Raw genomic sequence first — 20,555 nt, forward strand, 5'->3', positions numbered from 1 at the left:
TTCTTAATTCTTTATCATCATTTTACCTCTTTGTGAACACAGTAGAAATAGGAATTCTGCGGTTCCATAGGTAACATGTAGAGTGCCCCACATAAGTTCTTAAACAATCACAAGAAGCTACACATTGCTCCACTGGCATACATTTAGCAGGCTCAATGTCTCGTTAGCTTAACTATGATAAAGCTGCTAGCTGCATCAAGTGATTCCACGAACTCGTTTTGGGGTCTGGCAGTTTTTGGGTGACTGTGGTGAGCCTATGAACCCGCCTTTGCAGGGTTTAGTCAGACAGAGTCAGTGACTGTTTCACAAATGGGAGTGGTGCTTTAGCTCCCACTCCTGTTTCAAGCCCCAGGCAACTGGAATTGCTTTCTTTCCTGTCTCTCAGTGTTATAGGGCGGACACCTGGACAGCAGTCAGTCCTGGAGTATCCACTGCTGTCACTCCATGCTCTTCCTGCTCTCCTAGAGGGATGCAGGGGTAGACCTGGGGTGTTGCCTGCCTGGAGTCTCGGTAGGAAATGTGGATGTGGAGGAACTGAGGGAATTAGCTCTCAGGTCTCAGAGTTACGGGGTTCAGGGTGAGGCTGGGAAGTGGCGTCTGCTCCTTCCATGGTTCTTCTTCTGCACTGAGCACTAGCAGATGAAGGAGTGGTACTCTTGCCAAGGAGGTGGGGTCAGGGTGAGTCTTAGTTCTCTGCCCATGTTTTCAAGGCTGTCCACCACAATAATCGACTTATTCATCAGAATATCAAACTAGGGAACTAGTTCAATAAAGTGGTGTAGTATTGTGCATTAGACATTGAACTTTCCAATGTGGCAAAACAGTAGTCACAATAATAATATGGGTCACACTCTTGAGCCTTTGGCTTATAGTCTAGAAAGCAATTTTTTAAAAAATTTTATTTTATTTTTAGAAAGCAATTTTATTATCTCCTTGAATGCCCTGTGTGTTATGGCACATGAGCAGATAATTTCCCACTTCAGTGCTTTTTCTACTCTTTTACACTTTAACACACACACACACACACACACACACACACACACACACACACATTGTCTACATACCTTGGTTGAAACCAGGTCTCACTGTGTAACCGAGGATGGTCTTGAACTTCTGACTCTCCAGCCTCCATCCCCTGTGCTGAGATTACTGGTGTGCACCAACCAAGCTCAGTTTATTCAGTTCTGGAACTTGAACCCAGGGCTTTGTGTATGTTAGGCAAGCACCCACCAGCTGAGCTACTTGCCCACCCCACATAAATTTTTTTCGTTTGATGTGTGTGTGTGAGAGAGTGAGCTTGTGCCTGTGCCTTGGTGCTGTGTGTGGAGGTGAGGACAACTTGTGGGGGTTCTCTCTTCCTACCTGTGGGTTTGGGGAATTGAACTCAGGTTGCCAGTCTTAGTAACAAGCGCCTGTACCCACTAAGCAATCCTCTTCCCTTTGTTTGAGCGAGGGTTTTGCTATACAGTGCAGGCTGGACTTGAACTTGTGAGCATCATGCCTCAGTCTCCTAAGAGTTGAGATTACAGATGTGTGCCATCATGCCTGGCCTAAGAAATTTTAAACTCCCAATTCCTTAAGATGAGATTAATAAAATTAGCTCTTTTGGAAGATTTTTGAATTATAAACAAGGTGTGAGTGTTATTAGACTTTCTCATATTCAGCTATTGATGTATTCCTGTGGGAAATCCTATGAAGTTGGCATCTTGCTGGGCTTATCTTTATCTGTAAAGTAATAGCTGTAACTGGGTATATCTGCAGTTCTGTCAGTTGGGAGAGCTGGGCTCTGCTGCTTATAACACCAGTTGGACCAGTTTGAAGAACCTGTGGCACTTAGGACACCCTGTGTGAGGTAATTTACAATAGGAAGAACGAACCTGACTCCCTTTTCCAGTCCTTCGGCTCTCCCAGTTAGTCTGATTTTTCTTGTGCCCATTTTCTTTTGAATAATTCATTTTTGTGACTGATTTTGAGGTTTTCTGGTATGCTATGTTAGTGGTGTTGCATTCTTTCCACAAGTGACATTTTTCAAGCTATAAACTGAATCCATTCTTTGGTTTGTCTTTCTGTTCATTGTTATTTTGGCTTTCTTTGAGACAGGATCTGATTCTGAAGCCCTGGCTGGCCTGCGACTTCCTATGTAAACCCTCTGCATTCTGAGTGTTGGGCTCTAGGTGTATGCTGTCACACCCAGCTTGCTCTGTCTGTCCCCGGTACTTTCTCTGCGAGTCACTGGCCTTTCCTCTTGGCTGTCATTTTCCCTCCCTTGCCCATTGAGTTGCCAGTGCATCCGAGTTGGTGTTTTCCGGAGCGTGCACGTGAAGGACGGGGCGCTCTGTGTGTCTGAGCTGCAGTAGATGCAGTGTTAGCTCCAACAAGGAGCCTGGCAGCATGCTCAGCTCTCGGGTCCTCTGTGGGAAACTTCCGTTTGCTTGGCTCAGTGCTTGTCTGTGAAAGGTTCCAGACCAGGGATTCCAGGAGCTGTCCTGGTTGCTCTGGGGGCTCTGTCCATGTTTGTTACAGTGTTCTACATAGGTAAAGGCTTGTAGTCTTTTTTAACACGTCCTTCCCTTTTAAGAGATAAAATAAATGGTATCAGTTATTTTATTGCAACTTTTGTCCTCTTTTATTTGCATTTCCTTGGTATATCTTTACTAAGTCCCAGGTTGGTGTCCCGTGTCATCTGGTTTAGGTGTCCTTTAAGCTCCAGGCTGTGTTTTTGTCATCCTTCCTCATGTGTGTGCATGCATGAGAGGCACATGGAGGTCAGAGAATAACTCATCAGACTTAGCTCTCCTTCCACCGTGCCTGGGGTGTGGGGTCACACTCACGTCACCAGGCTTGTTGGCAAGTGTCTTTATTCTCCTTCCACCGTGCCTGGGGTGTGGGGTCACACTCAGTCACCAGGCTTGCTGGCAAGTGTCTTTATTCTCCTTCCACCGTGCCGGGGTGTGGGGTCACACTCACGTCACCAGGCTTGCTGGCAAGTGTCTTTACTTACTGAGTTGCCTCATTAGCCCAAGACCGTATCTTTAAAGAAAAGGTGGACACAGTTCCAGAGAAGCTATCTGACAAGGAGGACCCAAAGAGGGACACATGGATTGCCCTGGGAAGGGGAAAGAGATGAGATCTCCATGAGTAAACTGGGCATGAGGGGTGGGCAGTGGAGGGTAGGGGATGGGGAAGAGAACATAATGGAGCAGGATGGTCGAGCTGGAACAGGGACCGAGTGGGAAAGCAATGAAAGAGATACCATGATAGAGGGAGACATCATGGGGATAGAGAGAAACTGGGTGCTAGGGAAGTTCCCAGGAATCCCCAAGGATGACCCCAGCTTAGACTACTAGTAATAGAGGAGAGGGTACCTGAACTGGCTTACCCCAGTAATCAGATCGGTGAATACCCTAACTGTCATCATAGAGCCTTTTTCTAGTAACTGATGGAAGCAGATACAGAGATCCACAGCCAAGCACCAGGCCAAGCTCCAGGAGTCCAGTCGAAGATAGAGAAGAGGGATTCTATGAGCAAGGGACATCAAGATCATGATGGGGAAGCCTACAGAGACAATCAAACCAAACTAGTGGGAATTCATGAAATTTAGACCAACAGCTGTGGAGCCTCCATGGGACTGAACTAGGCCCTCTGCATAAGCGAGACAGTTGTGTAGCTTGATCTGCTTAAGGAGCCCCCTGGCAGTAGGATCAGGATCCATCCCTGGTGCATGAGGTGGCATTTTGGAGCCCACTACCTATGGTGGGCCACCTTGCACAGCCTTGAGGCAGGGGGAGGGGCTTGGACCTGCTTCTGCTGAATGTACCAGGCTTTGCTGACTCCTCATGGGAGGCCTTACCTTCTTGTAGGAGGGAATGGGGGGTGGGTTGGGGGAGGCTGGAGGAGAAGGAGGAGGGAAGAGGGGGACTTGTGATTGGTATGTAAAAAGAATAAAAAATTTCTTAATTAAAAAAAAAAAAGAAAAGGTGGACAGTGCCTGAAGACAACACTGGAAGTTGTCTTCTGGCCTCCATGTTGTGTGAGCACACACACACACACACACACACACACATGAGACAGTGTCTGGAAAGGGTGGAGGTTTGGGTTTGGGTCTACTTTTATATTCATTCCCCTGATTTCCCTCCAGGTTTTATAAATTAAACAGGAATTACAGTAATACTTAAAATATACCCCCTTTCATTATTTAAAACTATTCTGTATTATACTTCATGTATTAATGGGATTTTAAAGGAAATGACATGCATGTAGTACAGAATTTTTACCCTTAAGTTTTGTGATATGGTGAGCAGCAGTGCAAACAGATCTGCAGGACCAGATCCACACCAGAGGTTCCATGTGTAGAGGAGAGTTCATGGTGGTCACGCTGTCCTTGTCAAGCAGGTCTCCAGGTTTTGACCTTTCCCTGCTTGAATGGATTTCTTTTTGTTTTGTTTTTTTTGAGACAGGGTTTTTCTGTGTAGTTTTGGTGCCTGTCCTGGATCTCACTCTGTAGACCAGTCTGGCCTCGAACTCACAGAGATTCGCCTGGTTCTCCCTCCTGAGTGCTAGGATTAAAGGTGTGGGCCACCACTGCCTGGCGACCTTTTCCCTGCTAAGAGTTATGTATTTCTGTTTTCTGACATTTGTAGGTCTCAGAAACAATATTTGATGTGGACTATTTCCTCGGAAGGAAACCTTTTCCTTATGTTCTCATGCCTAGACTTTCTATTATTATTTTCTTTTAGGATTCCGTCATCTAGGCAGGTGTGTCTGGAATAAGGCCTCTTCGTGTTTTTGCTTGACATTTGGAATGTTTTTCTCCACAGATTCAGGTCTCCTAGTTATGTGGGTTTTTTTCTATTATTCTTTTAAGTTATTGCCTTTACATCTTTTCTGCCTCACCTCATACCATTCAGTATGTCTTTTGTCTTCGATGTCTTCCTTCATTTTCTTGCTTTTTTTATAAAATAATCTTTCTTCATCAACTTTGTTTTTAACATGTAACAGGGACCGACATAAAGAATGACATAGAAAAGTAACAACTGAGTAAATGATTACATTATTATAAGCTACCTTCTTTGAGGGCTCCACTTCAGTGTGTTTACTATTTTGCAGGTTAACCAAATGCAAAGTACTGATGTGTGTTAGTAGACGGTATGTGTGGTTGTATATTCTTATAGTGTGGTTTAGGTGGTCTCATGCAAATCCAGATCTCACCTTTAGATTGTCATTTTAGGTCATGTTTGTTTTTCCTTTTTTCTTTTCTTTTTTTGCTTCTTACTTAAATCTGCCCTTCTGATGTTGTTGTTATAGGAGAAGCTGATCCGAGATATTGTTCATTGTCATGGAGTTTTGATAACCTCTTATTCCTACATCCGACTGATGCAAGATGACATTAGCAGACATGACTGGCACTATGTGATCTTAGATGAGGGACACAAAATTCGAAATCCAAATGCTGCAGTCACCCTTGCTTGCAAACAGGTATGGTTGCTTACAGTGAGGGGGATTTTAGATGGGCAGTGTTATTTAGTTTTAGAATAGACTGTTTGCTTTATGAACATACTTACTGAATTCTGTCTTAATGTAGAAAATTCTTTATGCCTGTCCTTTGTGATTTTCATTGTTTAGCTCTTTTATAAGGTTCAGTTGTTAGAATGTAACCACACCCAACGCTAAGGTGGTGTTCATCTTGAACAGTAAGACAGAATTCTTCCAGTGTTTTCATCCATATGCAGTTAGAAAAGTGGACAAAATATCCACAGTTTGGGAGATCCAAAATAATGGACAAACAAAAGTGACTACTAAATGTGCTAAGTAACTATTCCTTGGGAGTGCTTTGGGGTGGATGGTATTCGTGTGTTAACAAAGTCAGTTTCATAAAAGCATGTCTCATTTGCCCAACTAGTTCCGCACGCCTCATCGGATCATCTTGTCTGGTTCACCAATGCAGAACAACCTCCGAGAGCTGTGGTCACTCTTCGACTTCATCTTCCCGGGAAAGCTAGGCACATTGCCTGTGTTTATGGAGCAGTTCTCTGTCCCCATCACTATGGGGGGCTATTCCAATGCTTCCCCAGTACAGGTAATATGGTAGACAGTGGCATTTCCCCAAACATTATACTTTGTAGCACAGTCTGGCCAGGCTTATAAATTGGTGTCTAATAAAAATCAAAAATTGTCTTTATTCATTAGATTGTATTTTTGCAGATAAGGTTTTCAAAGTATCGAGTACACCATTTACTAAAGGAAAGCAGTAGGCTCAAAGTTCTCCTTTCACAATAGGAATGAAATGGTTTCGCTGTTGGCTCTTCCTGGGAAGTGGCTCTCATTTGAGAAGTTTAAGAATAGTTTGGAAGTGATCACAAGAGCAGTGAGAAATCGTGAAAAAGATTGAGCAGTTCTGGGCAGTGTGCACTGTAGTGCCAAGCAGGACAGTGTGCCTTTTACAGTGAAAAGGGGTAGACTGGAAGCTGGGAAAGACACAAGGAGCCATTCCTGTGGTGATATTGTGTTCCCCAATATATCATGCACCCTAATAAATTTATCTGGGGTCAGAGAACAGAATAGCCACTAGACAGACATAGATTCATTCCCCTGATTTCCCTCCAGAGGCAGGACAGTGTTCTGTTTCTAGCTTTTTGTTCACATTATGCCAGCGCTGTCCAGTCTCTCTGCCCCTTTATCTGCTCTTACTGAGGAACAGTTCTAAGCCTCTTTGCCTGTCGTGACCTTGATAGTTTTGAAGGCTATAGGCCTGTTACTTGTGAACTTTGCCCTCCTCTTGGGTTTGTCTCACATGGCTTCCACATTGTGTTCAAGCTACACATTTCTCAGTATGTAGAGTCTCTTGCTTTGTCCTATTACAGAGGACTGCTTGGTAAAGTTGTTTAGGCCAGATTTCTAAACTCTGAATTTAATATTTCTTATTGGGAATTAACAAGTCTTTTGTGGAGAGATATCCTGAGAACAAGAGCATATAGTGTGTTCCTTGAAATCCTTGTCTCAGAAGTTTGTGTGCAATAATACCTCCTTGTGTATAGGAGATACATTCAAAGACATCTGGCAAGTGCCTGGAATTATGAAGACTACCAGTCCCTTTCTTCAAGTCTCGTGGTACAGGACAGGCAGTCTGATAACTGAAATCACTGCTGATGACTAATGGGTGGGTGTCATACACAGTGGGATACACTGGCCAGAGGAATGATTTGTGTCTTGGATGGAACAGAGCAGAGCTATACAAGATTTTTTTAAACTACACAAAGAACACAGAATTTAAAACATGAACTGTTTTCCTTCTGTAATTTTCCATGTAATATTTTTGAGTAGCAGTTGGCTTCACAGAAAGCAAAACTGGGTAAGAGGAAATTGCTGAGCATATTGTTCTTAGTTCTGAATGGCAAGGTCTGAATGTGAAAGGGGCATTGCTTTTATTTGCTCTTCTTGCTTAAGGCCATATTTTCTATATGCTGTTACATCCTGTGAAGATAGTCTGCCCACAGGTAATTATGTGTCAGGCTAGGGCTAATATGATGGGAGGTGACTGGAGACTAGAAGCCTCCCTAGAAATCCAGTGGTATACCACAAGGAGAATGTGTTAAGGGACATCTAGAACAAGGCAGTGAGGCTGTAACTATAGGAGATGTCACGTCCAGAAGTTATCAGTTTAGACTGTTGGTATCCTAGGTACCGCCTGTGTTTTATAATTATTCATGCCTGTTCACACGACACCTGCACAAAGACAGGTGCACACACAGCTGCAGATGTGAGTGAGGAGTGCTTAGGGTCTTTCCAAATATTTCTAACATGTTAATGTGTTTAACTTGAACTTTTCTGTGTTTACTATGCTCAGACTTCTCTTAAAGATAAATTTCTTACCTTTAAATTTTAGATTTTTCTTCTTCTTTGAAATGATAATTTACTAAATTGTTAAACCTGTTTTGAATTTTTTAAAGTATCAATAATTAATTGAAACCTTTGCTCGCCTGTAAGTGAATTAGAGAGGGCGTGGCTTCCTGGGCTGCGGGTCTTTGTTTTTCTGTGTACAGTTAATACCCTCTCATGTGGCCATGTCCATTATGGAGCCATATGCTCCATTTTAGGCCAGAGTGACCTTTCATTTCAGGATCATAGGACTCCTCTTGAACTTATTCCCTGAAGCCTAATCGCCCCTTATTAGCTGGTGGCTCCCACTGCTCCAGCCCCCCCCACACTTAGCTTTTGATCTCTGCCCTTGTGAGAGGCCGGTTCCTTTGTAGCTTTTGGAGAATACAAGATTATAAATAGGGATTTGTTTGTAACTAGTTTTTCCCCTAGAGGATGGTCAGTAACCAAATAAATCTCTACTTTCAGACCTAACTAAATAGTACAGTAATAATTAAAACGAGTATAGAAGAGGAGCTAAAGCTTGGTTAAACAGGTTTTCTCTTGTGTTATTTTGGCTAATGAGGTAATTTTTTTTTCTGATGTTAATTTGAGAGATGTCACCCCTGGAGCATGTAGAACTAACTAACTTGACTTTTTCTAAGTTGAATTTATATACCTGTTGATCATTCTTTAACTTTTAAGATATGGAATCAATTGGGAAAAACACATGTATTCCCTAAGCTAATATCTTTCTTTCTTCTGTTAAAGGTTAAAACTGCCTATAAGTGTGCATGTGTCTTAAGAGACACCATTAACCCCTACCTACTGCGGAGAATGAAATCAGATGTCAAGATGAGCCTTTCTTTGCCAGATAAAAATGAACAGGTCTGTGGATCTGGGAGGTGACCAAGCATTACTCAAGCGTGCATGTGTCTGTGTAACTGACCAGGTCTATAGCTCTGGTCCTGGGCTGTGGACAGCCTGGTCTGCTAGTCACTGTACCCATCTTTGATATCTTCCTGGCTGTACGTTGCTCTAGTTCACGGGCTTTGGTTTCCCTCTGTTAACACGTGGGCCTAACCCTACAACTACTTGAAAATATTTCCATGCTTCTTAAGCCCCTGATGCATTCCTGGGACACAGCAATGAGAAGAGCAGTCTTGTTTCCATAAACCTCGTAGGGTCACACATAAGTAAGGTGGGGGTTATGTGGGTGTTTTCACTAAGTCGGGAGTGAGACATGTTGAAGGAGTGGGCTTTCTTCAATGGATGGTCAGAGGAGACCTTTGACCCGCTAATCCTTCTGAGGCCTAAGGAAGGTCAAAGAACGAGTTGGGATTTGGAGAAAGAACATTGCCGGGGATGGGTAGGGCAGTGTATTGATACTTGTGGGCCAGCAGGGGTGCCATGGTGGCTGAAGGTAGAAGCAAGAAAGAGTGTAGCTCAGGAGGTAGTCACATGGCCACTTAGAGGCCAGATTTTGGGTTCTGCTGGTCATGAGAAGGACTGGTTTACTCTTTATGAATATATTCCTGAGAATATACTATGGAAGAGGTTGATGGCATCTGAGTTGGTGTTACAAGGATGACACTGAATCTGTCATGGTATTATCTTAATAGATGATTGCACCTTCTGCTCAGGGCCTTCAGGTTAACGCATTGTAGATTTTTAGGTTGAAGGATCCCAGACATCTGTCACCAAGGCTACCTTCATCCCTGCTTCTTTCTTCCCCCATATCTCAGCTTATTTTGTCTGTGTATCCTCCCAAAGCCCTTAGACAGTGAGATGGGTCTGCTGTGATAGAGGCTTCCAGAGGACAACCAGCTGATGAGTTGAATTTAGGATATGCTGAAGTACTTAGACAAGGTCCACTGACATCAGAAGTTGAAAGATGGGAGAAGGTTCTAGGCTGGCCGTAGCTAACAGTGAGCTGGGAAGGTGTTACAGTTTTGAGCAGAGACTGGTTTGCCCAGAGAGCCTGTGGAGACCAAGCAGAGAAGCAGCTGCTTTCCTCAGCAGCATCAGAAGAGAGCGCCAAAAAAAGTAACTGCCTAGGAAGACAGAAGCCCAGGCCAACAGGCTGCAGTGAGCTAGGAGGCAGGGCTGGAGCTGTAGAGTGGAGGACAATAGCTGACCTGCAAGAGCCTGGTGTACTTAGCATCTCTGAAGTCAATTCTGATGTTTTGGGGGCATATTCAGTGGCATCAGTGACTTGCACCAGATGCTGGCGTGGGCAGCAGCTGGCAGGTAGGCTGTCCTATGTTTTTCAGGATGTCCCCCTTTGCCTGTAGAAAGCCTGTGGGTAGGGGACTATCCTGAGGAAGACAGGTAGATGTGACACAGGCAGTTCACATCCAGTGTTCAGATCCAGTGCTAAGGTTGAAGGATTGGCCCTGCTTTAGACTGTCTTGTTCACTTTGATGAGGTAGATGCAAAAGTAGAGCCATTTTAGGGATGGGAACCAAACCCCTACAGATATGGATCCTGGCTTCGAGTTTGGTTTTGTTGTTTTTTATTTGTCTGGTTGTTTGTGTGTAGCTGTTGAGACAAAGACGGCTGGTAGAGGAGTGGCTTAGGAAGCCCCAGGGCATTGGCACAGCTATTTGGGCTCTTAGATGGTGTTGGACAGTGTGTGGAGAGGTGCCTCTTGGGGCAGACAGTGGTAGGCTGCTGTGGGATTGGGACTGCTGCTGGGCACTGGCTATAAAGCAGTCCAGGTGGGCGGGTGGCTTGACTGGCTCTGGAAGCTTGTGGGGCAGATGGGGATGATGGTGCACGGGGGTAGCACAAGGATAGTCAAGACCATCCCATGGGAGCAGGATGGGCTGCGAAGAAAGTCAGGCCTTGAGGTGGAGGTGCTGGACTTAGAGAGAGGGAACTGAAAGGCAGGAAGTGGGCAATGTGATGACGTGGAATAATTAACCTCAGTGGGCTGGGAGGGTCCGGGCTGCTGTTAGGGCCCGGTAAACTTGGTTCCAGGTGAGGTCAAGATTCCTGCAAAGTTGGCCAAGCAGTGTGCAGATGACTGGCCTGGGGGAGAGTCTCTCGTCACATTGAGCTGAAATGAAACATGGCTGCCACCTGGGTCCTGAGACTGCCTATGAGCAGGAAGCCAGTCTGGAGGGGCTGCTGAGTGATGGGCTGGAGCTAGATGGATGATATGGAAAAGGGAGAAGTCTCTTTAGCTGAGAGATGTATCATTGTAGTTAAAATTGTATACATTGTACTATTTTTCTAGGGAATCTTATTGATAATTTAATTATTGTTTCTTTCTTTTTCCCTTACAGGTCTTATTTTGTCGTCTAACTGATGAGCAGCATAAAGTCTACCAGAATTTCATTGATTCCAAGGAAGTTTACAGGATTCTTAATGGAGAGAATCAGGTCAGCCAAAGAGCAGACACCAGAGATCTAAGTTGTTACCAAGGAGGGTGGGGAAGGAAGAGAAGCTGCTGTTTAGAATGTGCCAGGCTTCTTGTGTCAGGCCGCCTTGGTTCACTGCCCTGCCATCTGCGGAGTGGCTATGGGGTCATAGCCACAGCTGGAGACAGGTGTGGTGTGAGGAGCAGGGTCACTGGTATGAGGGTGGAGCCCTGAGCTAGGAAGCTGGACCCAGGGTGGGGATGTGACCATGAGTCCTGCTACCTAAGGATCTTAACCTGGCAGGGGCTGGTGCCCAGCACCATGCTGGATTTTCCCAGAAATTATGACCAAAATTACGTTCCCAGGGTGTGGTCATGAAGATTTGTAGGTTGTATCAGCTTCTCAGTGAGTCTCATGCAGAGCACTGCCATCTTAGAAACCAGATTTCTCAGGTTCTAACCCGACTGTCCCCAGTGTATGGAAGGAATGTATTTATTCATTCTCCTCTTCAGGACTGTTAAAGTACTTCCTAGTACTGTCCAGAATTTGACAGTGTCTACTCAGAAATCCCATTATGTAAATCATGCAGATCTGGAGTTTGGCTTTCTAGAATTCCTTGTCACGGTGGTGTGTCCCCAAGCACTTGACATGAGAATGTGATGCTGGGACTGCACAATGGCAGGAACATCATGGACCGGTTGAGTCATGAGTACTGGAAGCCAGGTGCCTGAATTGTGCTTAGCTGGAACATGCTGCCACTGGGTCAGGGGTTTCCTGTGCCCTTTGTGAAGACACTTGGGAGAACTTGAACTGAATCTGCAGCCCTTCCTGGAGTGAGAGAGCTCATTACACCGAGAACACGCTGCTCATCTCCACTGGATTATAGGCCTGCTGTACTTGAATCCAGCACTGTGGTCTAGTTGGGAAGAGCCCTGGGAATGGGCCCTGCAGGACTAGGAATCCCATGCAGGGTGTAGGGGGAAACCCAGACCGTTGGAGTATAGGGGCACACTGAAGGGGACATTTTCACACACATCTATAGTGGCATTGTCAACATTCAGCATGAGTGTGCATCTGTTCAGTGAGTGGTAGGTTTATAATAAATTAAAGCTGCAAATACACTTATACCCTTACATAGTTTTCCTAGGGCCAAGTAGACAAGTTCTTCTTTCTGTTTATCCAGACAACACTGTTTCCATGAGTGCTTTCCAAACAAGCCTTAGCAGTCCAGTGCATTTGGGTATTGTGCCTTTCCCCTAGCAGGTGCATACTTGCGTGCCCTTAAAAGCATGCTGAGCCTTGCAACCATAATCCTCCCTCTGCCCCATTGTAGGTACATGTGAGTGTGTTCACAAGTCCACTCTGTCCTGCTCCCAGCTTTGAGGTGGACAGAGACGAACTCACACCATGTGCCTGCCCCCAGGCTCTGCAGTGGCTGCTGTTACCCTTACACTCAGGTGCCTGTGCTTTCAGGTTTAGATGTTTTGACCTATTAATCACTTCTCAGCAGCTTCTTTCTTTCTTTGTTTTGTGACTCTTTAGAGAGTTTTGACCATGTTCCCGACTTGCTCAGATCTTATGTTGTTAGTATAACTGTTGCTTAGTTAAATCTGCTATACTTTCTGAAAATTGGCTTAATTTATGATTCTTCCTTTTTACTTAAACTTTCAAACCAGTCACAGCCTGAATCTTCCCCCACTCCCAAGACAGGGTTTCTGTGTGTAGCCCTGGTTGTCCTGGAACTCACTCTGTAGGCCAGGGTGACCTCTGCCTGAATCATTCTTACACTTTCATAAGCACCCTGTGGCAGGGGCTGGCCTGGGGGCTGGGGCGAGCAAACCTCAGCCTCTAGTACTTTTCTGTTGCTGGACCCAACCCTGCACATCTCTTCTGTTCATGTATTTGTCATGCGTATTTGCTTTCTGATGCAGTAGCAGTAAAGGGAACTTCAGCCTCTGGCTCACACACTAAGCCACAGGGCTTAGGGTACTTAGATATGTAAGATTAGGAGACATTTGATAAGGCACAGATTGGTATGACATTTCTGGCCTGTGTTTTTAAGGTAACTTAGTTTTTTTTATGTCAGATTTACAGTGCTGTGGACTAAATACTCTTTTTTCTAGTGAAGAAATAGAATTATCAGCAATTGACTATGAGCTCTGGGGACATGTTCAGTCCACTGAAATTGTTTTCTTCCAGGGAAGTTGTCCAGTCAGGATAAGAACATGAGTGAAAGATGGTTTATTCCAGCTTGTGTTAGTCAGTTTTCTGTCACTATGACAACATACTTGAGAAGTCAACTTAAAGGAAGGAAGGTTTGGGCGCTCACGGTGTCAGGGTTTTAGCCTGTGGTCGCCTGGCTGTTGTTTCTGGCCCTTGGTGGAGCTGCAGGTCATTGTAGGAAGCGCCTGTGAAGGTAAAGCTGTTCCCCTTGTGGGGCTGGGAATTCGGGCCCTCAGAAAAGGAGCTGGGGACAAGGCCTACCTCCAGGCCACTTCCTTCAGCCAGTCCCATCAATGGATCAGTCTACTGAGCAGGTCAGAGCCTTCCTGGGCCAGTCACTTCCAAAAAGCCCCATATTTGGACACCGCCACACTGGGGACCAAGCCTTTAGTACAGGACATTTAAGACCCAGACTGTTTCTCATAGTGTTGACATTAGAGAGGAAATCAACAAGCTGGTAAAAGTGACTCCATGTAACATGTCTTCCTCCTTTCCTGTTGTTTACACAGGGTAATCTGAGTTCCTGTGTCCTTGTTGTTTTAATCACAGATTTTCTCTGGACTTGTAGCTCTGAGGAAGATCTGCAACCACCCTGACCTCTTTTCTGGGGGTCCCAAGAATCTCAGTGGTCTTCCAGAAGACGAGCTAGAGGAAGATCAGTTTGGTTACTGGAAACGTTCTGGGAAAATGATTGTGGTTGAGTCTTTGCTGAAAATATGGCATAAGCAGGGTCAGCGAGTGCTGCTGTTCTCCCAGTCAAGGCAGGTGAGTGCCCAAGCTGCATCCAGCAAACAGGTCGCGTCTTCGGACTCATGACCACAGTGCAAAAGATAGGATGTCCCTGACAGATAGGAGATCTGCCACAATGCCGAGGTGACAGCCCACGGGTCACTTCAGGACTGTGTGGGAGTTTGGCCATAGGAGTCTGGCATCCTGGTCAGGCTGGGATACTTACATCATAAGGAATTAGCAAAAATTCTTTGGCAGCAGTATTATTTCTCTTCCTGAAAGTAAGAAACACTTTGAGTACGGGCCCACCGGGGAAGGCAGACTTACACAGGAGAAGCACTCGCTGGGGGCATATTTGGTTTGCAGACTGTCTCCTTCATCCCTCAACAGATGCTGCACATACTGGAAGTGTTCCTGAGAGCCCACAAGTATTCCTATCTCAAAATGGATGGGACCACCACCATAGCATCAAGACAGCCACTGATTACAAGATACAACGAGGTAACAAGGGATGTGGGGTGCCTGTGTGTGGAGGGAAAGGAGTGTGCATGTCCACCCTCACAGCCCCCTGAAAGATCTTTGTCTGGCTAAAGGGAAGGGGGACATTATCCTTTTGAGTGTTTTGTTTTGTTTGTTAGTTTTCTTTGAGACATGGTCTAACTATGTACCTCTGGCTGGTGTGGAGCTTACTATGTAGCCCAGGCTGTCCTCAAACTCACAGAGATCCACCTGCCTCTGCCTTCCAAGTGTTGGGATTAAAGGTGTGCACCACCATGCCTGGTGACATTTTGCCTTTGACTGTGCACTTTAGAGTTTGAGAAGTGGGCCTATGAGATTTAGAAATGAAATGTTGAGATTTGAGATCTGGTGAAATATGGCCAGTGAGAGTGTCTGCGTGTGTCTGTACCTGACACAGTTATTAAAAAGTGTCAAGTAGGAGCTCTGAGATGAGAGCTTGATTCCCAGAGGATTCTGGGACATGAGGGTTGGGTGTGTTGGTAACCAGCAGAGCCTGTGGTAGGACGGTGTGGGGAGTGCAGAGCTGTAGCAGTTCTCAACTGTGCCCACTCTGTTCTGGATCTTTCCTGTAGGACACGTCCATCTTCGTCTTTCTTCTGACCACACGGGTGGGTGGCATAGGAGTGAACCTGACCGGGGCCAACAGAGTCATCATCTACGACCCTGACTGGAACCCAAGCACCGACACACAGGTCTGTCATTTCTACGGACAGAAGGTGTCTGCAGAGAGACAGCTTGCTGTTAGAGTTTTCATCAGGAGCTCTAATGTTATACCTGCCTTCAAGTGCATCTGCATTTTGTCACATTCTGTGGTCTGGGGTGAAGGAGCACACAGTCACTCATACAGACTGGGAGAGTCCAGCTGTTTGTCCACAGCATCCATGTGAGCCATGGTGTGAAAAGGGTTCACACACAGTCAGATGGTTTTTTCAGTCACGCCATCTTGGTTCTCTCTTTGTAGTCTGACTGTTCATCCACCTGCATAGGCCTCAAGTGTATGTTTCTTCTCAGACAGAATTTTGACTGGGGGCTGGAAGGCAGTGATCACTACTGCTTTCTCTTGTTGGCCCTCGGTCTGGAAGGGCCCTTGTAATGTACCTCTCTCTGCCTCAGGCCCGGGAGCGAGCATGGAGGATAGGTCAGAAGAAGCAGGTGACTGTCTACAGGCTTCTGACGGCTGGCACCATTGAGGAAAAGATCTACCACCGGTCAGTACACATGGCCGTGGAGCCTCAAGTTCCTAACCTAGAGTTTTCACCAAGAAGGGTTGTTGGTGAAATCAAGTGTTGGTCTAAAAGAGTCTTTCATCTTAGAGGAATAATTGCTATAACTTAAGGGGTATCACTGACTGTTTTGTGGTTTTATTTTTTATTTGCCATTAAAACATATTTTGAGCCATTACTTTTTGTTTGTTTGTTTGTTTGTGTTTTGTTTTGTTTTGTTTTGTTTTTTTGTTTTGAGGCAGATTCTCACTATGTAGCCTTGGCTGGCCTGCAACTCACTCTGTAGAGCAGGCTGGCCTTGACTCAGAGATCTGCCTGTTAAAGACAAGGGCCGCTATAGCCAGCCAACCTTACTGTTTTTTAAAATATCTGAACTTGGTAATTATTGTGTCTTAATCTAAATCAGGGACTCCTTATATGTAAATTTGATGTTGTTTTCTGGGGGAACATTCCAGCTCACTGTAGTGTGCCACTTGCTTTTAGAAGAACTGAGAAGTGACAGAAGTGACCGGGACATTCGGGTGACCTTTGGAGAGGGTGGCAGCATGTGTTTCTCCTTCTGCCTTTCTCTTGTAACTAGACAGCTTGAGGCGGTGGTAACTACAGGGAGAGTCCAGACACTGACAGCTTCTCCTGGGCCCCTCAGCCTTCATTCTTGTCCCGTATCCAGCGCCCGCACTGACACTGGGCTGTTCAGAAACATTTTGTGTTCTTAGGGGCTTCTTGTAGGGCCTGGAGATGATGTGAGTCGTGTGAAAAGAAAGCTTTAGGCTGAAACACAAGTGGACAGGAGGGGATGGCGTTCCCGTTGGTAATGCTGTGTGGAAAGGACAACAGTATATGACCTTAGCACAGAGTGTAGACCAGCAGGTGGGGGCTGGGGAGCAGGGAGGTGAGAGCTATGCAAAACCCTGAACCCATCACAAGAGGGCACCAAGGAGGGCAGGGCAGGCCTTAGTCCATGAATCAGGGAGACTGACTGGCTCCTTCCAGCTTGTAGAGGTTGGGGCACATAAATGTGAAAGGTGGGTTTGAAATGTGATACGTCTTAGGGGTTAAAAAACAAATAACTCATTGGGCATGAATAATAAGATATCATTTCTGATTTAAAATTTATAAAACTAGTAGACCACCTGATGTATTACATATGTTGTAATTTTCCATGGCTGAAAGTTTGGGGAAGGAGCTTTTTAATCATTCATAGATCTGCTGTTAGCATCTCTCTCACATTTAAAACAAAAATTAACCTTTATCTTTATGTGTAGGTGTCCTACATGCATGTATGTCTGTGCATGATGTCCATGCAGTGACTACAGGGACCAAAAGAGAGGGCATTAATTCCCTGGGACTGGAGTTATGGACAGTTGTGAGCTGCCCTGTGGGTGCTGGGAATTGAACCCAGTTCCTCTGGAAGAGTAGCCAGTGCTCTACTGAGCAATTTCTCTAGCCCGATATCTCACGTTTTATAAGTGAAATTTTAAATTACAGCTAAACATTGTTTCATACCAGTGTAATTTTATCTTTTTAGACAAATCTTCAAGCAATTTTTGACAAACAGAGTGCTAAAAGACCCAAAACAAAGGCGCTTCTTCAAATCCAATGACCTTTACGAGCTGTTTACTCTGAGTAGTCCTGACGCATCCCAGAGCACGGAAACAAGTGCTATTTTTGCAGGTATTACATTAAATCATTTAATTAACCAATTGCATAAGAATTCTGCGGTGTAACAGCCGTGTTTTCCCTGTTTCAGGAACAGGCTCCGATGTTCAGACACCCAAATGCCATTTAAAAAACAAGACTCCACCAGCCCCAGGAACAAATGCCAAATGCAAGAAGCTTCCCATTTCTGACACATCTGCAAATGGTGCCCTCCTGACTGAGGAGAAGTCTGAGGCGATGGGGTCTGCAGGAAGTGCACCTTCCACAGAAAGTGGCCCTGTGCAGGGCGACTGTCTCCCGAGTGGGAGTGGAACTAGCAGTGTTGCCTTTGGAGAAGAGACAGGTGCAGGGTCCACCCTGGAGCAGCTGTCAGCGATGAGCGAAGATGGGAAGCGTTCAGATTGTCCAGTAGTCTACCAAACATCCGGGCCATCCGGTGAGGCGAGCGCCAGTGAGAAGCAGGGTCCTTCCTCCAAAGGGGAATGCTGCCAGGTTCAGACAGGACCTGCTCTCGTGAGTGAACAGACAGAAGGTCATTTTTGTAAGCACAAATCAAAAAGGAAACACGATGCAGCAAAGGAAGAGACCCCAGAGAAATGTCTGCCCAAGCAAAAGGCCAAGAACTCCAAGCACTGCAGAGATGCCAAGTTTGAGGGAACTCGAGTTCCACACCTGGTGAAGAAAAGGCGATACCGCCAGCAGAACCCTGAGCAGGAGGGCGCGGCCAAGGAGCGAAGCAGTGATGACTATGTCTTGGAAAAGCTTTTCAAAAAATCAGGTAATGATGTTGATTAATCTCCCACCTGGGTGCTAGGAACGAATGTGGGAGTCATTCCTAGCATAGTGGTCTTTCCTAATGGTGCTGACATTTTGAAAGTTGTATTTATCCCTCTTTCTGAAGACCTGAATGAATTTGAAACTTTAGGAAACAATAATACTTAACATGACCACTTACAGCAGATCAGAAACCACAAATAGACTTGTGCTGCCTGAACGTTAATAGGCAGTCTCCTTACATGCTTTCCAACCATAGGAGGTTAGAGGAACAGATCATGAGAGAGAGGTGGGGCTGTGGCTAGGCACAGGCAGAAAGAGAAGCTGATGGCCAAGATTAAAGAGAAAGCATTAGAGAAACCAACTAACAGTTGCTGAAGACAGTGGACATCAGCCTGCCCTGCTCAGCTTTGGCATCTCCCGAGTGCCGTTGTCTTTGTCCTTTGCTATATTATGTTCAGTGGGAAGGCCATAGTTACCAAAGACGGAGCAAGGCACTCTGTTTGAGAAGGCAGGTTTATGTACTGCTTCAGAAAGTCTTTGAGAGAAATTATCATGACGAGTATACGAACTCTACTGTAGCCTTTAATGCCGCCATTCACATTTTCCAGCATTTGCTTTTTCATTCACATGCATATGTAAACACACCTACAAATATACATGCATGTATGTTTGTGTGCAAATAAATATGCATACATTCTTTTACCTCTTTCTGTGTCTGTGGATAAGAACCATGGACTTCGATTCCAGTAAGGATGAAGTGATGTTTACCTCCCACAGTGCAACAGCTAAATTATTGACACCCTGTGTGAAGCAGTGGTACTAAGAGGGCACCAAACAGTGGTGATCTGAGGTGGGAAACGAACTGGACTTGGGCTTGTTGCCCTGAGAGACATGAGAGGAGATGGAATCCTGGACAGACTATGTAAAGCATCCAGGGAGACCCAGGTGCTGGAGTTTATGCAAAAGAGAGTGATAAGTGGGAGCAGTACAGAGAAAGGATTCTGCTTTCATCTGCAGAGGGGCTCCTTTAGAACTCAGCTGGATGCTGATAAGTACATTCTTCAAGGAAGCTATTTGAGGCTGCAGAAAGGCCCACTCAAAAGGATTAGCAGAAACATTTCTGTGCACACCCATAGCAGGGGCAAAGCCTGTGCCTACCAGCCAGCTTCTTGTGTGACATAAGAAAGTATAGTATTGCCTCAGAGTTAGCACTATTTCAGCCTCCCCTGAATCCTTACAGGACTGTATAGATCATAAACGCTGGGCAAGATAAAATTTATGATGTTTTGCATCAAATACAAAAATTATTGGGCACAGAAATAAGCAGGAAAATGTGACTTACAATAAGGAAATAAATTGGGAAATTAGTAGAGGGCATTAAATAATTGTACCTGTTCCATATATTCAAAAAGAGGCATGAAAGATGCACACATATATTGAAAGTGAACTTACGTGAAAATGCAATATCTGATGTGAAAAATGTCTGGTAGGAGATGAAGGCATATTAGACGTAGCAGAAGAAAAGATTAGTGAACTTGAATACAAGAGCAGGAGAAGCTATGCAGAGAGGAACACAGTAAACACAGAATCCAAAGGCCGTGAGATGTCAACAGCCTGTTATAATAATAGTACTTAAGGTCCTGACCAAGAAGAGAGAGGAGGAGATATATCAGTCTGAAGAAATACTGGTAAAGAATATTCCAAATTAGATGAAAGCTGTATATCCATACATTCAAGAAACTTAATAAAATCTAAGCCTAGAAATGAAAGAAAACCAAACCATAATAATAAAGTGGCCAAAGATGGCAAAGAGAAACAATGAAATGTGAAATGCTGTAAGTGGGGAAGAGTTTAGAAGAAACAGAGTTGTGAACCTTGAAAACCAAGATGATGATAAGTCACCTCAGTAGAATAAAGGACAGAATCCACATGATCTTCTCTACAGTGGGGTAGGATGTAGGAGGGCAGGGTCCCATGTGCCCATGGCTGTGAAGAGGACTTTGCAAGTCATGATATCATTGCCTTGACTGGTGTAGCTCCATGGTATATCCAGGTCTGAGCTTGTCATATTGTACCTTTTAAGTAGGTGTGCCTCATGGTACATCATATACTTCAGTAAATCCCATGAAGCAAAGCAAAGGAACTGATATTGCTCTGTCTTGTTTCCATCAACATCGTAGAATCCTTCCCATGTGTCAGACCCCCT

The 20,555-nt window shown here is 45.0% G+C and overlaps 1 protein-coding gene across 1 annotated transcript in view; it reads left to right on the forward strand.

The window, feature by feature from the left end:
• The window catches only part of Ercc6 (ERCC excision repair 6, chromatin remodeling factor), an 84,626-nt gene that overhangs the window by 52,328 nt on the left and 11,743 nt on the right, over positions 1–20,555 (forward strand). The window contains exons 9-18 of the mRNA XM_006976723.4: positions 5,305–5,475; positions 5,900–6,076; positions 8,626–8,742; positions 11,145–11,240; positions 13,992–14,207; positions 14,562–14,672; positions 15,263–15,382; positions 15,804–15,898; positions 17,442–17,587; positions 17,664–18,350. Of these exons, the coding sequence (XP_006976785.1) occupies positions 5,305–5,475; positions 5,900–6,076; positions 8,626–8,742; positions 11,145–11,240; positions 13,992–14,207; positions 14,562–14,672; positions 15,263–15,382; positions 15,804–15,898; positions 17,442–17,587; positions 17,664–18,350 (1,936 nt within the window). The remainder of the gene's footprint in view (positions 1–5,304; positions 5,476–5,899; positions 6,077–8,625; positions 8,743–11,144; positions 11,241–13,991; positions 14,208–14,561; positions 14,673–15,262; positions 15,383–15,803; positions 15,899–17,441; positions 17,588–17,663; positions 18,351–20,555) is intronic.

The sequence above is a fragment of the Peromyscus maniculatus genome, chromosome 9, assembly GCF_049852395.1.
Source record: "Peromyscus maniculatus bairdii isolate BWxNUB_F1_BW_parent chromosome 9, HU_Pman_BW_mat_3.1, whole genome shotgun sequence".
NCBI lineage: Eukaryota > Metazoa > Chordata > Mammalia > Rodentia > Cricetidae > Peromyscus > Peromyscus maniculatus.